This window comes from Dreissena polymorpha, chromosome 7 (assembly GCF_020536995.1).
Source record: "Dreissena polymorpha isolate Duluth1 chromosome 7, UMN_Dpol_1.0, whole genome shotgun sequence".
In the NCBI taxonomy this organism is placed as follows: domain Eukaryota; kingdom Metazoa; phylum Mollusca; class Bivalvia; order Myida; family Dreissenidae; genus Dreissena; species Dreissena polymorpha.
This window is the reverse complement of record NC_068361.1, coordinates 76061341-76078660: the sequence shown is the minus strand read 5'-3', so window position 1 is coordinate 76078660 and position 17320 is coordinate 76061341. Positions and strand designations below refer to the sequence as shown.

The 17320-nt window shown below is 36.3% G+C and overlaps 2 protein-coding genes and 1 long non-coding RNA gene across 8 annotated transcripts in view; 1 reads left to right on the top strand and 2 right to left on the bottom strand.

Moving 5' to 3' along the window:
• Positions 1-17320, top strand: part of LOC127838190 (uncharacterized) — a 451449-nt gene that overhangs the window by 72470 nt on the left and 361659 nt on the right. The gene's annotated exons all lie outside the window — the stretch shown is intronic.
• On the bottom strand, positions 306-17261 carry LOC127838188 (protein CutA homolog). Of its 6 annotated transcripts, none has more exons than XR_008029705.1 (8): positions 17144-17261; positions 7473-7618; positions 7028-7087; positions 6166-6211; positions 2989-3038; positions 2560-2661; positions 1634-1722; positions 306-474 (listed from the first exon to the last, which is right to left on the bottom strand). XR_008029705.1 is itself a non-coding variant. In XM_052365784.1 (8 exons), exons 1-7 carry the CDS (start codon positions 17201-17203, stop codon positions 1657-1659), a joined length of 471 nt encoding a protein of 156 aa, XP_052221744.1. In that variant the 5' UTR covers positions 17204-17261; the 3' UTR covers positions 306-474; positions 1634-1656. The 6 variants fall into 6 exon arrangements, 5 of the variants coding, with proteins under 5 accessions (XP_052221744.1, XP_052221745.1, XP_052221746.1 ...); XM_052365784.1 differs by having other exon boundaries at positions 2619-2661; XM_052365785.1 differs by having other exon boundaries at positions 2560-2602.
• Positions 10506-14309, bottom strand: LOC127838185 (actin-binding Rho-activating protein-like). The gene is made up of 2 exons (XM_052365778.1): positions 13255-14309; positions 10506-12645 (listed from the first exon to the last, which is right to left on the bottom strand). The coding sequence occupies exon 2, from the start codon at positions 12523-12525 to the stop codon at positions 11839-11841; it is 687 nt and encodes a 228-aa protein (XP_052221738.1). The 5' UTR covers positions 12526-12645; positions 13255-14309; the 3' UTR covers positions 10506-11838.

Here is a 17320-nt window from a genome sequence, read left to right as displayed (position 1 = left end):
ACGTCGCAATTAGCGAAGTCACAAAACATAAACACCTAGGGTTCTACTTTACTAAAGACCTTAAATGGGGCACCCATATTGAGTACATTGTTCATAAGGCCTACACAAGAATAAACATTATGAAAAAGTTAAAATTCAATTTAGACGTGTCAATCCACATATTACTGTGTATATTCTTCATGTATATGCATTCCGAAATAAATATGTTTTAACCAAGTATTTTGCACATATGATAAACCGATAAGAACCAGCGCAACCAAATTCAAAAAGTTTGCTATATAAACAACACATGTCACACTATTGAGTACGTTTGTTATATTTTATTCAGATCAAAATACAATGGATTATACTCGTTTTACGAGTGTTCATATTGTCTGTGAGTGCGAAACAAACATTAAATCTACGGGCACGGCATACGAATTGCATTCGTTTTGTTTTCTTTCCCGTCACATTTCATCCATTGGCTCACACACACTATCATGACAGAAATGGAACTACAAAAACAGTATCATGAAAATCATTTACAGTTTCTTAAAGGGGCCTTTTCACGTTTGGGTAAATTGACAAAATTGAAAAAAGTTGTTTCAGATTTGCAAATTTTCGTTTTAGTTATGATATTTGTGAGGAAACGGTAATACTGAACATTTGCCATGCTCTTAAATAGCCAATACATGCATCTTTTGACGATTTAAAAACCCGAAAATTATAAAGCGTTGCAACGCGAAACGAATTAATAATTTGGAGAGTTTTGTTGTTGTCGTTATATTTTGTGGAACTACGATGCCAAAATTTGAAAAAAGGCCCCTTTAATAAAGTAATACATGGTCAACTCTTCAGCCGAAAGCACATTTAAAACGATCAATTAAACAAAAAGGTCCAGATGGCCCTATATCGCTCACCTGTGAAAAAGAGTGTCAAGTTTCGAACCTATGGACATAATTTGAAGAATCATCCGAAGAGGATAACAAACGGATGTAACATACCAAGTATCAAAGCTGAGTGCATTGTGGTTGGAGAGTTGAAAAAAATATGAGGCTATTTAAGAATATCAAAAACGTAACCCATCACTCACAATTTCTTAGCCGAAGTGCACAAATCTGAACATGATTTACAATCACCATAATATAGTCTTTAAAAAATACTGATCAAAACCAGGGGCCGGTCTTATTAAATATCGTACTGCAAATTCAAATTATAAAACAATCTAATGAGAAGCAAACTCGTTAAAAATCATGTAGTATAGGTTTATTTCCTGTTTCCTGATACTTCCCGTGGTATCTTTAACCCTTTGCATGCTGGGAAATTTGTCGTCTGCTAAAATGTCGTCTGCTGAATTTCTAAAATTAGCATTTTCTTCGATTTTTTTCAAAGAATATTATCAGAATAGCAAACAGTTTGGATCCTGATGAGACGCCACGTTCTGTGGCGTCTCATCTGGATCCCAACTGTTTGCAAAAGCCTTCAAAATTCGGTTCCCGCACTGAAAGGGTTAACTTGACTCATAGCTTAAACAACAAAAGTCATATCTTTTTATTTTGTTTTCAACTAAAGATTCAGTCGTAACTTAAATTTGTCGTACGATCTTTAATAAGACGGGAGCTGGCTGTCTATTCAAAAGTCATTTATTGTTCACTGTTATTTGTCGTCCCCTTTGGCTTAAACGACGGGTTTGTTCACGGTGTCTCCGATCCACTTGAGGTACGGCTCATTCCCGTCCTCAATCTGAAAGGTATTTACTGCAGTAAGCTATCTAAATCTTAAACTTTCATCCGCCGCTAGATTTCAATTAGGGAACACAGTGTACAAAGAGTGCCTGCTTTAAAGACGGATTGACGTGAAGTGAAGGTGTGTGTGTGTGTGTGTGAGGGAGAGAGAGATGCAGTGAAAAATAGTACCGGTAATGCATTATATCAATTATCTTTCAAGATATATCTTCCAACATGCAAATAGGCTAAACACTGATTTAATCGGCATTTTAATATTCAAGTTACTGAACATGAACATGTCCGCTTCTACTTAACATTTAAATCTCAACAATGTAACCGCGCCTGTATTAAGTAAATGTTGTCAAACGTCTACATAGACAAAAAGAGTCATGTCACGTCATATTTAAGTATTGTTGTGAATTTACTTTTTGTTGTTGATGTTTATAGTGTTTCCTTAGAATCGTCGAAACTAGGAATGACCATCCCACAGAGTGTCGCTTACAACAATTGTTTTTCACCACTCTGGAATTATGACGGACCAAGGCAGAGATTGTCGCCTACATCAATTGGTATTCCACGCCCTAAAATATGGACGGACCAAGCGACAAATTGCCGCTTACATCAATTGGTGTTCCAAACTCTGAAAGTAGGACGTACCAAGTCACAGAGTGCCGCTTACATCAATTTATAATCCACACTCTAAAATTTGGACGGATCAAGCAACAGAGTGCCGCTTACATCCACTGGTTCCACACTCTAAAATTTGGACGGATCAAGCAACAGAGTGCCGCTTACATCCACTGGTTCCACACTCTGTTATTCAGACGGACCAAGCCACAGACTGACGACTTACCTTTGCGCTGATCACTTCAGCACAATCGTATGGATGGTTCTCCCTGGATGACGACTTACCTTTGCGCTGATCACTTCAGCACAATCGTATGGATGGTTCTCCCTGGAACAGATTGAACAAAACAACATAAAGAATGGGGGTATTAAAATTGAATGTATTATCCCTCGAGTCCAACACGGGCCTGGTTTACATTTGCATCTTCGCAAATACATGTACATATGTTGCAATTTACAACGGTTGGCAATGATTGGCTGAGCGCTTTTGAAAATATGTTCCTTCCCTGTCTTGTGCTAATAAAACTTACTTTCATACAAAAAACTCACTCTAATATCCGCATAATATTGGCGATTTAAAAGGTATTTGTTTGAGCTAAAACACGTGCGTATCAATTAACAACCAAAATGTTACTATAAAAAGAATTAGTCTTACCGCACATATTTTGACAGATCTGGAATTTTCTCACTCGAGGTTTTGATCATCTGCAAAGGGAGTAAGAAAAAGAAGCACCTTTAATGTATGTATATGTTTTTACACCCATGAGCATAACGCCTAAATAAACAAGAGTTTGTCACAGTAACAGCCGCGAAGTCGAGTATCGGGTTTATTTATCCCATTTTCACCGCGACATTGACGGTATAACACGTTGTGGAATATACTTGCTTGTATTCAACACTGTGGAATATACCTGTCGCGTGCACGGACTACTTTTTAAATGACGTCATGCGATATGCGCTAAAATTAGGTCGAAATTGTTTGGTTCATTGATCGAATTTTAAGGTCACCCATGAAAAGAAAATGTGCATATTTTGCAGAAAAAAATATATATGATATATTCACCAAAAGAAATGTTGAAATAAAATATCAAATTACACGATTTTTGTTTTGTTATTTTTTTATGTATATTTACTTTACCACTGAATGATTTTTCATAAGAAACAAAGTCGACAAAACTTGAGCTTCAAAATTATACGACCTTCAACCTTTAAATCTAGTCATTTGACATTATTTAGTGTAATGTGCATTGTTTATAACCAAAGCATATACTTTTGACATTTAACTTAAATATTAAGAATGTACAACAAGCCATACACATATCGCACAGTTCATGAATAATCTGCTATGTTTGCTTTCCTATTTAATTCACGTTAGGCATAGAGCTGTGTAAAGTATAAGATGGTAAAAATAGCACCACACTGGAATTGGGAACGTCCCATTTGTACACGAGTATTTTCTACTCATTCATCTGTTGTGTACTTGAATGTTTTCCATTCTTTGTGTATTTATATATTAGATTATTTTTTCGTACAATAAGGGCATTTACCATAGAGAAATAAAACATTGTGCAAGTTTAAACATAATTATGTTTATATGCAGAAATCTGCAAATGCAACCGAGTTTACCAACGGCTATTATTAGATAAACTGCTCCGGTTCATTTGAACAGCAGTAATGTAGAGTACATGACGTAGCGTGTGACGAAGAAGAAAGTTTATCGCGTTCATATACTCATTTGAATAAAGTGATAGAATGGCATAAGGGTCTTTATTTAACTATGCTAAAATAATTATTAAAGACCCTAGATGCAAAATCGTCAATAATTGAGTTAAATGGATTTAGATGGATTTTAAAGGATAATTAAAGGTTAGATACTAGTTCTTACATGTTTTGATTTTTGATTGTACTTTTGTCGTTCCCTGATCTCGGGGAAATGATTTTAACATGGGCGCCATTGATGCATCGGATCACACACGGCATACCCATAACATTATATAAAAAACACGTTCTGCGCGTCCTGAAATTCGTCGTCCGAAGTCGGAAAACGTATTGCCCTGTATATTTTGTCAAATAAAGTGTCAGTCGCTGCAATTGTCTGTTTACTCGTCAAAATTGTCAAGGTCTTCGATAGCTAAAGAAACTTCAGCGTACAGTTTATTTAGTATTGACAGACCTGTACAAAGTCGCGCCAGTCAAAAATCATAAAAAGCGACATTTAAAGTAATGGTAGCCAGAACTAGGTCGTCGATGGTGAACATGTATGTTGACATCGACAGCATTTTGTCAGGAGTAATGGCCGCCAGATTGGATTTTGATCATTTTCTTTCGAAAATAAAATAAATTATAGTAAAGTAAAATCTTCTTTTCGCGGTCGTAATGTGTTAAAATTCGCATACTGCGTAAAATTGAATGTATGCATATGGTGATATTTTTACTTGTTTTACAGTTTGTGTGTGAATTTTTTAAAGACTATTTCGCGTACCAGAACAAATACATGTATATCACTACGCATGGTTACATTTGTTAGATTTTAAGCGCTTTAATGACGGAATTAAAATTATTGTTAAGGTTATTAGATCTATTTATGTTAAACGTCACGTTGAAAAAATCAAATGGGATAAATAGAATACTAGTATTAGCGTTGAATACAGAGAAGTTTATGTTGCTCGGCTCGAACACCGAAAGCGCTCGCCAAGGCTCGCGCTTCCGGCGTTCTAAGCCTCGCAACATAAACTTCTCTGTATTCAACGCTAACCTAGTATTCTCTATATCTCTTTCCCGCTCTGAAGAAAATTGAAAAAGGCTTTGAAACAAGCATAAAACCAGAACCGCCAAGCCTATGAGTAACTCGCAGGATGTTCAGGTTTTATGACGTTTGCTATAAGCAGTATATTTGAAGCCTTTAACACTCGAATCTATTAAGAAATGTCTGTAATCTAATTTGATTCTCTAATGAACTACACGCATGTCAATAAGTATCTGAGAATTAAAAGGTAAAATCTGGTCACAGACATTCTTAGCAAAATAGTCCACAAGGTTACACAATAGACGTATTAAAAAAACTACCCAAACACGTTCACACCTTTTGAAAAAAAACTACAAATGTACAATCAAACAACAATCATTTTCAAACTCATCACAGATAGCATAACAATACAATGTATTTATGTTCTAAGCAATTTTCATGAGCCGGAAAAATATATGACCTAAGACTGTGCAAATTATTTTCCGTTAGGCGGATCACGAAAACTTCCCAGTTCGTTTTGCTTTTCAATGGACCGGAAATGTATTAAATGTTTTTCAATGGACGGGAACCATACCTAACAAATGTGACTTTCTTTCACTTTACCTAGTAACCAATCGTCTTACCCCATTGTGACCCTGATTCAAAATTAGTCGATATACTATTGCTTATTAGGACAAATGTTCTGAACACGTTTCATGAATATTTGGCAATAATTTTGGTTTGCATAGAGCATTCAAAATCTTTGTGTTAAATTTGAACAAGTTACCTAGATTTATATTTATTATTGCGAACTCAGCAGAAAAAAATCATAAAGATAAATGTTCTGATTAAGTTTTTTGAAGATTGGGCAATAAAAGTCGTATATAAAGTGTTCACACTCTTTTTTTTATTTGACCCATTGACCTAGTTTTTGACCCAAAATGACACAGTTTTACATTCGACAAATATATCATTGGGAGAAATGTTCCTGCAAATTCTGATGACGATTGGGCAATAAATCTGACCTCTAGAGTGTCATAAAGCCGTTCGATTACTAGTAAAAGCAGTTTGATTTACTCCGATCTGGTCTTTGTATTTTCGACTTACCAGAATGAGTTCGGAGTCCTCATTTACTTTCCCCTCCCACTCGTATCTGAAATGTGTACGAAACACGTGCTTGAGTAAGTACGCAATCGTCGTACTATGGCAGCATACTGTCAAAAGCAATCCATTCATCTTATTTTGATAAAAGAGCAACATACGCAATACAGTTACTGTATAGTAAGCAGCACAAACGTGGGAACCTCTTTTACAATAAATTAAACGTGTAAGAATTAATTCTAATTTCACATAATTATATCTATTGATTATAATGGTAGAAAAATACTTTAATAAATTATATTGTAAACACTATACACATTCGCATTCGATCGGACGAGTGAATATACTCTGGGTCTTACTCGATTTTGTCGAAGGTCAGATTTCTTGCGACACGATCAGTGTCTTCAACAAAGATACCTTTAATTCCCAGATCGAACTCTCTTAGCCCCCCCCCCCCCCCCCAAAACGAAAGACGGACATCCATTGCAATTCGATTGAATATTCTAACACTACAATTATACAAAGAGCAGCGGGACATTAGCGAATGACCCGTCTGAATTCTGGAAGGTCCATAGATTTTCTGAGAAAACCCATGTTTCCTCTGAAGAAGTGTTGACGGAAAACAGTGTGCAACCATCGAAAGAAAATTTGTTTGTTTCCCTGATTGGTTTCTATCCCTGAATGTGGTTTTCTTAGATATGAGAGACGCGCTCTGGGAATATTGGCCTCAATACTAGTATCTTCAGAGATAAGCCTGAGCGAAAACGAAAAATTCCATTAAAGCGGAAAGTGTAGTGCCTGGTTAGACAGTGTGGACTGCACAGGCTAATCTGGGGCGGTACTTTACGCACACTCATCAAGTACTTACACGGACGTTACGGATGGAATGATGTTCACACAGGCCGCCAGTCTTCTTTGAACGATGCCACTGTAACAGACAATCGTGATACATCGACTATTTCCGGAATCCTCCGTAAGGCAGATTTAAGCAATAAATCGTCTGCTGATCCAGCGTGTGTAACAGACACCGAAAAGACACGTCAGTATAATTCGAGCTTCAGGAAAACGTGTACGCGTCGAACTATGCAGAAATACATACGATATCAACTTGAAGTTAAGTCACGAAATCTTCTACATGTAATGAACTCAAATTCCAAATAGTTCGGGTATAGTGCAGGGACTCTACCTTGGGTCCTAATCTAATACAAAAGGACATCATAGACATTTACTTAGAAACATAAACAAGAAGTTGTTATAATTTCATTTTTTAATAATTAAACGTATATGTAAAAGTAATAAAGTCATTCACGTACTGAGCAAGTTTCTTGCCGACGTCCATACTTGGTACGGTGACGAAGGCCATGGAGTGCGTGCCGGAAACGTAACTGCTTGCCATGCTGCCTAGAGAGCGACGGAGAACGCCAATAACGCTGGACATATAACAACAACCCAGCAACACCTGTCGAACATATGTAGATTATAATTGTTAATCGGTGTTTGTGATATTTAGGGAAAGCTGGTAGGCTCACTGCCGCGTGTAATTGTACGCTGTCCGACTAACAGGTGTTTTTTTTTTGTTTAGAGAAAAGTATCATAACATGCTTTTAATTACACAATGCGTAAATGAAATACTTGAGCTACATCGCAATATCGTATAGTAAAGTATATACATGTACTAATAAGTTGTATGTTCATATGAAAATTATTTTAATCTCAGACAATATTGGACACTTGTTGTTGAATTTTTTTGCAAAAAAAATTTGTTCCGATGGAAATTCATAGGTAAGTATCAATATTCGTGCATTCACTTTAAATTAAGCGGCGGAAGTATTATATTTATTTTAGTTTGTATTATCGAATACAACGGACTCTTCAAACCCGATCAAAACAGGGGAGGGCAATGATCCGTCTACGAATACAATCGTACAGCGATGGTCTCCCTTGACAATCCAAACCCGTGGGTCCTCCCTACGCGTTGTGCGATACCCGTGTTATTATAATGATCATTGATATAATTACCCATTGGCAGAAACAGTCTAGATGGTTACGTAGCTTATCTATGCACGAATATCTCCCACCGCATCGGGCAGCTGTTTAAACATGTGTCGTGTTACAGTATCGTACAACACATATGGTTCTACTTTGGATCAACTCACTGTACTTAACCAATCCTCAGTTTATGATTGAGGCCTGAAGTTTGTTTGGCTTTTTTCATATAGATCTGATATGATTGTCAATATCTCCAGACAATTTTTAATTAAGTACGTGCATGTTCGTTGATGGGTTATGAACACTGCATTAATTCGTCTATATACATTTTGCAATATTTCGGACTTACTTAAAGTCAATTACACAAGTATATTGCCACCCTATTATTATAAGTGATATGCATACTAAGGTCGTCTGATTGCGCAGTTGACCTGTCGCAACTACATCCTTGTTTGTTTTGATATTTTGTATACCAAATTGACAAGAGGGGGGAAAGGTGTGGCAGGGGGGGGGGGGGGGGCGGGATGGGTAGCAGAGGGGGCAGGTAGCCTGTGATGTATAATAATTGGTCTCCTTACGCACAGCCTGAATGATCGGGAAAACCAAAGATTAACAAATTTAGGACATATTAGATATAAGGCCTTTGTAGAGCAATCGGGACTGGGGGAGACTGGGGGAGACTGGGGGAGATGCTTTGCGATGAAATTGTTGCAGTGCACCCTCATATAGAACTTCTTAGTTATACATGTACATTATACATGTGTTCCCTCTGCATGCAGCATGCTTCCAAGTTCCCGACAACAAGACAACTCAGAGAGGCGGGCCCGATTCTGTTTATGATAAGGTAGTTAAGATAGTTCTTGAGAGTTCTTCACGGAAACAAGTTTTTTCTCGTCCTCACCTGTTGCAATGCGCAAACATGTACTTAAATGACGTCAGAGATATGTTGCTTTAGTGGCATTGTCGGCTGGTCTTTCCGCTCAGTGGCAGGGCAGAATTCGTTCAGAGATATTACATGTAACTATTTCTCGTCTGCTGGTATTCGTTTTGCGTCTGCGTAGGTGGAAGAAATAACAGACGAAAAAGCTGTTGTTTAAATGCTTTATTTTAATAATATTTGAGTCAAAAACATTTTAATTGTTTAAACATTTTTTTTTCAATTTCGATATAATCATATTTTATCCAGACAACTAAATTTACGTATCGTCAATGTAACACATCAACAAAAACACAATTAAGGCACAGCAGTTTACATCATCGTTTAAGACAATAAAATACGAAGTTTAAGCATATTTCTTAACAGAGTAAACGTGTCTGATGTTTTATCAATCTGTGTACATAGTCACAGCTACACGAAAACTATACAGCCTACAAAAGACGCTTGTGCGTTTATGCACATTATTGATTCACTCTTCTGTTATACAAAATCTGACACTTAATTCGTAATTCCATTCGGGACACAATGACTAATGCATATGCGAAATTCTCATTTGAATTCTGATGATGTGCACCTTACATTTCCAGTTTGTCGTGAATTTTGCATAAAATTTTACATTGTTTTCACCAAATAGTCTTCATACATTTTAGAACAAAAACCATTTAATAAAACACAATAGCACCTGCATACTTTTATCACCATAACGTTTTTGTCTAGTTGATGATGATTTATCCTAGTATTATCGGTATATTGAATGCTCAGTGCCAGAAATGGCATTTTATATTGATAAAAATAACAAAGTCAATACCGAGTAATGTTTGCATTAAGTCATCAGAACTGAATATTGCTACCAAAATCAACTGTTTAAAATATTCGATTTCTTTCAAAGAATGTGTTACCTTAAAGGGATCTTTTCACGCTTTGGTAAATTGACAAAATTGAAAAAAGTTGTTTCAGATTCGCAAATTTTCGTTTTAGTTATGATATTTGTGAGGAAACAGTAATACTGAACATTTACCATGGTCTAATAGAGCCATTATATGCATCTTTTGACGATTTTAAAACCTAAAAATTATAAAGCGTTGCAACGCGAAACGATTGAATAATTTGGAGAGTTCTGTTTTTGTCGTTAAATTTTGTGAAACTACGAAGATTGCTTATATAGGGTATAAAATACGTTCAGCATGTGTACTCGGCGGAATAGCTCAGTAGGCTAAAGCGTTTTTACTTCAGGACTCTGGCAGGACACCAGGGGTCACTGGTTCGAAACCTGCTCCGGGCAATGTTCTTTTCCTTTTTTTATTTTTTTTCTTGATTTTTTACTGGAGCTTTTACGATCCAATGTTTACATTTATCAATATAAAGCATTTAATGAATAAGTTTAAAAAATGCCAAAATCTGTGAAAAGGCCCCTTTAACATCTCAGTTTACATCAATGTATAAAAAACAACACCTTAAGATTGTAAATGTTACTTACACCATCAAAACCTCTTAAATAATAATACTACTACTAATAATAATACTACTAATAATAACAAACATAAAAATAATATTTATAATAATAACCTACTACTACTACTTCTACAACGAATAATGATAATTCAAACATAAATGATGATAACTATTGTGAAGGTGTTGGTGATAATGGTGGTGATTAACGTACTTTTACAAACAAAACATTTATATGAGAACAAATTACTGTAACATATAAACAAACAAAACATAACAAAAACGTATTTACATTGGAATCATAATAACTTAAACTTTGAATGTATATCGAAACCCAGCGAAGCTTCGTTAACACAAAACATTTAAAAAAACAAACAAAACAAACAAAATATGAAAGAACTACGACATTTATATATTCATATAAAAAATAGAATACAGCTTTTTCAACATGGTTATTAATTAAAAAAACGCTCATGAATCGTTTTGATTTTCAAAAAAGCAACACAGTTAATACAGAATCTAGCGATACAGTACTTTCTAAATACCGCATAGTGTCCTACCATATTGGCCTTAAATTGTTTTGCGTATAAAGGAATTCTCTACAGAGCGAAAATCTAGTTATGGCGGAAAGTGTCTTCCCCAATTAGCCTGTGCGGACTTAAAGACTTATCTGACAACACTTAACGCACATGCATTAATCCCGGTTTTCCAATAGGCGTGGTTCAAGTATATTATAACTGAATACGTATTGAGAAATACGGGCTCGTCTGATCCAAGCTTTCTCTTAAAGCCACGCAACACACTGAACAAAAAACGTTTACACTAAAGCCGACAAATAAATATTTTGACACGCAGTGTCTGGTTTATATTTATAAATAATAAGTCTCAACTCCCTTTTGGGCTAGTCTAAACTTGCTCCGTCCGGTCTATGTTTGACGAAAACGTAGGAAGTTGCCGGTTAGAAGGGAAACAACCCATACGGGAAGGCACATAGCAACCAGTCTTTTGTACTTTTCGCTCAGAAGCCTCGTTGGTAGTTCAATTCGTACCGAAAAAGGAGCAAAACGTAGAAAGAATGCATCGTGTAACACTAAAAAGAATAATAATAACTTTGCCCTTGAATTATCACATCTTTTCAAACAAATCAAAACGGGAAGTCACTAAGAGATCATCCGACTCTAAGTAACTCACAAGATTAATTTCCGACTAAGAAAATGTCACGATTTTTTATAATCCGTGTACCATAGATATATATGTCCTGCGAAAAGAAAACGAAATTATCACGAATGCACGTATATACAAGATCACTTGGACTTCTGTCTTTCTCTTTCCTCTTCTTGAGTCTTGTTGAAGGCAATAAACTTTAAGTTTAACTCGTCTATAGTTGGCACCTTCAGTAACGTGATAATCACGTGATCGTCCTGGCGTTGGTAGAGCATTTCACCGATAAAATCTACGAGACCGTGTCGTCTGGCTCGTACGAGCAGACCTACCAAATAGTCGTTGATCCGTTCGTACGCTAGGAAGAGTTTCCCGAACGTTATACGGTACGTCCCGTCCGCTTGTGGCTCGCCTATATCTCGTATAGTCTCGCAGCACTCTACGATATAATTGGCGATGTTATTCTTCGCCTTCTTTCCGCGATACTCCGTAAGCGATCCTTCAACAACATTGCCATATTTGTGGTCTTCTTTTGTCAATTTCGTCCGCTTATCTGCACCTTTCCAGACCGCTTTAGCGTTTTCAAGGACATTCTTGTACTGATTGCGATTCTCACCCCAGAATTCGCTGAACGGGTTTATAAGTCTGTCGACCTCGTGGTGATCAATTCTTTTCTGCCAAAAGTCCTTTGACTTTTTCATACCGTCTTTTTCCACCATCCCGTTTCGAACTTTTGGCGGGAGTGATCCCTCGCGTGACGAACACGCGGAGCCTCGTTTTGGAGGCGCGACAGCCTCGTTATGGTTAAGTTGCTCGGTTTCGTTCGTCATGGTATCAAGCGAATAACTAAGCTGGCAGAATTAAAGCGAAAATACAAAAATGGTCTGCACTTTTTCTAATAAGTCCTCCTGAGAAATCTTCAGCAGACGTTTTGCGCGTTGCAGTTAGTTCTGGAAAAAACAGAATAAAAGAAAATAAATAATCGTTCAGGTCCATCACCGATTTTTTTTTAAATTAACGCCATACAAACATAGATATTTTGAATCCCAAGGTTCTATAATATTTTAATTGATTGCACATTTAATTTTATAAACCGGCGAATAGAACGTTGTTTGAACACATTGACAAAATGGGCTGTAAGACTACTTGTTTTCCAAACAAACATTTCGATTAAACATATGTTTTAGATCGATTCTTTGAGATCACATAGCGTATCGAGATAGTCTCAAGTACGCGTATTAGGTAGAACCAGTACTTTATATATTTTGGTGTAAAAAAGAAAGATATCTGCTGTTGATAAACAATCTACTTAACGTCGCATTTATATACGTAAATCATTTCCGGAATTCAAAAAAATCATCAATAAAATGAGCTCCAACAAAACAAAACAATTTATACTATTTCAAATAAAATAATATAAACGAAAAAAGCAACAATATTTTAATAATCAAGTATCATTTAAATTATTTTTTCAAACTCGAACAAGAAAGCTACATTTTAATAATATATGTAAGGTTATCTTTAAAGATAGTCAACACGAAATCTCTAAGCTAGCTTACCTGTGGAGATGCAAACGTATCCAAGCTCACTGATGCTCACGGCACACCGATAGGTAACTTATATCAGCGAAATTCCAGGTAAAGGTCACGCCGCATATACTCGGCATATTATTCTTCCAACATGCAACCAGTCTAGGAAACTGGTTGCCAGCGGTATCGTGAGGCATGCTTACGAATTACAATCGTAATACATCGACTATCTTCGGAACCACCCGCATGATAGCTCTGTTTGTAACTAGTGGTAAGATATATACCTGGTCTGGCAAAACATGACATAAGACACATTTTCGAATAACGCGGGTCAAAATTCTCATTTCGTCTTTTAAATGGAACTTATAAGCACAATACTTTTGAAATATCAAATTTAAGTCAAACTGGCAGATTTCGGTTGCCTATTCAGGTTTTTAGAATTAATTTCCTGACAGGTCTGGCTGATTGCGGCAATCATTTGTGGTTAGATAATTAACCCATTTATGCCTAGTGGACTCTCCCATCCTTCTAAATTGGATCAATTTATTTCCAAATTAGGGATGTCTAGTATATTTATTTCTATATTAAGAATATTTCTTACAGAATGATGCGGCGTCTCATGTGGGTCTTCGCTGTTTGCCAAGGCCTTTTTTCTAGACGCTAGGCATTTTTGGGTTAAATAATTTCCCTTGTATCATTACTATACTATTTCGGTAGTGCTTGATTCTCATCTTAAACGCAATACTATGTTATCTACGGTTATCGAATGTCCATCATGTCTTCCCCTGACGATTACCGGTAAGTGACTGACATCCTATACGCTGTACACAGACGCAGTGATATGGCAAACGTTCTGGGGGATTTCTCTCGAATCAGCAAATGAAATATTCGAATGTATTTATTCGGGTATGCTAGCATTACATAAAGGTCATTTCAGGAGAAAAGCTAACAACCACGCCGAAAAATCGATTATATCGTCAAAATACTACGACAATATCCACCTCAAAAAGATAATGTAAATGAAATTTATAAAAACAGTTTAATAGTTAATTATATTGTCTTTCGAATAGATTTAATAAACTAGAATAACGCTGACAAAGAAATGTAATTGACTTCTAAAGTTGTAAACCATAACCTATGAAGCACTTGCAAACTGGTATACACGCTCAGGCACAAGGTACGGAAAGTTTCGTGGGGATGTTATCGGCTCGGAAGTCTCTAGAAAATCAGAATCGGATGCCAAGAAACAGTTGTGAATGGTGCCAACAGAGTCGTTTACCTCGGCAGATGAAATCAACAATGCCATAATTCTATGAATAGAAAATCACAGACACGGGAGTGGTTTCTCAGCATTTATATTTTTAAATGGATACAGATGTTTTGATACAAATTGAGATGCTGCAAACCCGTGTTATCGTGCTTGAAAATGGCAAAAATTATGGTAATATAGGCAGATACATCGAACACATTAGTTGATATCGAGATTATTTGTGTCTTGTTCTGATAAAACTAGGCATAATGCATGTGCGTAAAGTGTCGTCCCAGATTAGCCTGCGCAGTCCGCACAGGCTAATCAGGGACGACATTTTCCGCCTAAACAAGATTTTCGGTAAGAAGGTACTTCCTTTGAACGAAAAATAACATTAAAGCGGAAAGTGTCGTTCCTGATTAGCCTGTGCGGACTGCACAGGCTTATCTGGGACGACACTTTAAACACATGCATTAAGCCCAATTTTCTCAGAACAAGACACATTTAGGCTAAGTCTCACCCCCACTACCGACTAGGTCTTGTTGAGGTTTTACAATGTTCGGTCTTCTTCATACACAAGCATAACTTTATCATACACAAGCATAACTTAATTTGAATCTCTGAATCAGAGTTAAGCTACGCCGTTAAATTATTAAATCTGTCTGGTTGTTTTTTCACTATTGGGGATTTTTAAAATTTTGTTTTTAGTTGTTTTTCCCGGAATGTTTCCGTAAATATCGGCGGTTAATTGTCATAATCAAACTGTTCAAAGGTAACCTGGTTTACTGTTATTAATTGCACATGTTTTTTAAAGTAATTGACAACTACCCTACTTGAATCAGACGTTGGAAGAAAGTGGCCATTGAAATAATATATTGACCATTCCACGCGCAAGTTTGGTGAATTATACGTCTCATTTTTCCGTTGTAAATCGGTTTAGATTGCGTAATCCTACTTAGATGTTGCCATAGTTATAAAACAGACATGACTTGATTTAACCGACAGAATAAGTTAAAGTGTGAAACATTTCATACTATTCGATAAAAAAATATAGTGTTTATAAACATTTCTATTTCACGTCTTAGGTCAATAGGTGTCCGGTTTCGTTAAAAAACGACTTACGTACATAAGTTTAAAATAAAAACAAAGAGAGAATTATTAATTTTAAGCTATGTAAGGTAGTCAGACAGAATGTTGAGGCCATTTGCTAGAAAAACAAAAAACGGTCAGTCGAACATCAAAGGTACATTCCTTAAATTATTGATTGATGCATTCATCCATCCATACATACAATTATTCATTCGTCCACGAATATTCATTAATTAAAAGCCGATCGACCAACCTCAAAACTAAAATATGGATTAAGGTTAGTTTCAAAGATTTAAATCAGTAATCTATGACTACTACTTAATACAAACTAATAACTAAATCACTCTTGTTTTTCGGACTCAATTTTTTCCAATTTTAAATTCCGGTGTAGGATGATTTATGTGTGGGCCTCAAGCGAGTTTTAGAAAAAAGATAAGGAAAACTGACTTCAAGCACAACATTTAAGAGGCTACATGTCAAACAATTATCATCAGTGTAGTTTTAGAACCAAAGATCTATACATAAAGATCGTTGAAATAGACTTGAATTGTTGTTATAACGCTAAATAGGGATTTAATAAAATTGGTCGTGTTGCCAGTTGGTGTTACCTATCGTGGTAGTAAAACATATACTGTAGCGATATTTTGGATCCGTAGGATGCACATGTGATTCCTCCCCCACCCCCTCTACCCATTACTAAGACGCGCCATTAGCGCATTATGGTTTATCATGGGTTAGTACTACTGCTCAGTTGAGGGGCACCGCATTCATTAATCAATCAGCCGTCTGCAGGGGCGTAGCTAGCATTTTTTAGCTGTAGGCTCGTATATGATATCTAAAAAACCGGGGGGTTCGGGGTCCTCCAGCTGAAATTTTTAAATTTTTTAAATCCTATAACGCCTGTGGTGAGATTTAAAGCATATCTAGACAAATAATAAGATAAGAAAATACAAGACTTTGGCCTGTTTTTCTTTGATATTTTACTGTTTGATCTCAATGTCACATGTAGATCTATGTAAACTTGTAACATCAAGACACATGAAAAGAAGCGAGCTAGAATATATGCACATAGAAAGAAGTAGAAGAGTTGATACTTGGAAGACATGTCAATTGAACTGGACCAGAATCAATTGTCTGAGGATTATGTCAAAATGAAATGAAGATTTCTAACACCTCACCTCCCTCAGGGTCAACATTTTAATGCGTTTTTCGAAGTTGAAGCATTTTTATTTTTCATGTTCCAAATGTGCTCGCTGTGCCTAATAGCAGCTACGCCACTGGTCTGTATTTTAAGCTCATATGCAATGCACATACAACACATAAGGTGGTGTGGGGTTTGCGTGGGGCTCGGATATTCTCGGTAATTCACAAATACGTCTCTATGCTAGAGCTATGGAAAGAGAAACAACAATTCTACATAACTTCATAAGCCGTTTTCACATCATTCACCTAGCCTAGGCCATCATAATATCTACCCCTATTAATGGAATCAAAGTGGTCTCAAGCAAACATTAAATAAAGCTAGGTTTTTATTTACACCAAAATCTGCTAATAAAATTGCTTATAACATAAGTTTCTTACCAATAAGCCACCAAAATACCAGGTAAGAGTTCCTACTTTCGATTTGTGATTCAACAGCATTTGGTCGTACGAGAATTGATCGGTTATTTCCGTTAAAATTTCCGTCAGCTTTCTGCTCACTCTGGAGGAGGAATCCGAGATAGCCGATGTATCACGATTGCTTTCTGCTATGCATAA

What these genes read in the sequence shown, in the direction of transcription:
- LOC127838188 (XM_052365781.1), bottom strand. Translation starts at nt 17,203, where the DNA reads ATGCTGTTGAATCACAAATCGAAAGTAGGAACTCTTACCTGGTATTTT. An exon ending in ATTCCATCCGTAACGTCCGT is followed by an intron (nt 6,212 to 7,027) that starts GTAAGTACTTGA and finishes TACACATTTCAG; the next exon opens with ATACGAGTGGGAGGGGAAAG. An exon ending in CTGAAGTGATCAGCGCAAAG is followed by an intron (nt 1,723 to 2,618) that starts GTAAGTCGTCAT and finishes AATACCTTTCAG; the next exon opens with ATTGAGGACGGGAATGAGCC.
- LOC127838185 (XM_052365778.1), bottom strand. Translation starts at nt 12,525, where the DNA reads ATGACGAACGAAACCGAGCAACTTAACCATAACGAGGCTGTCGCGCCT.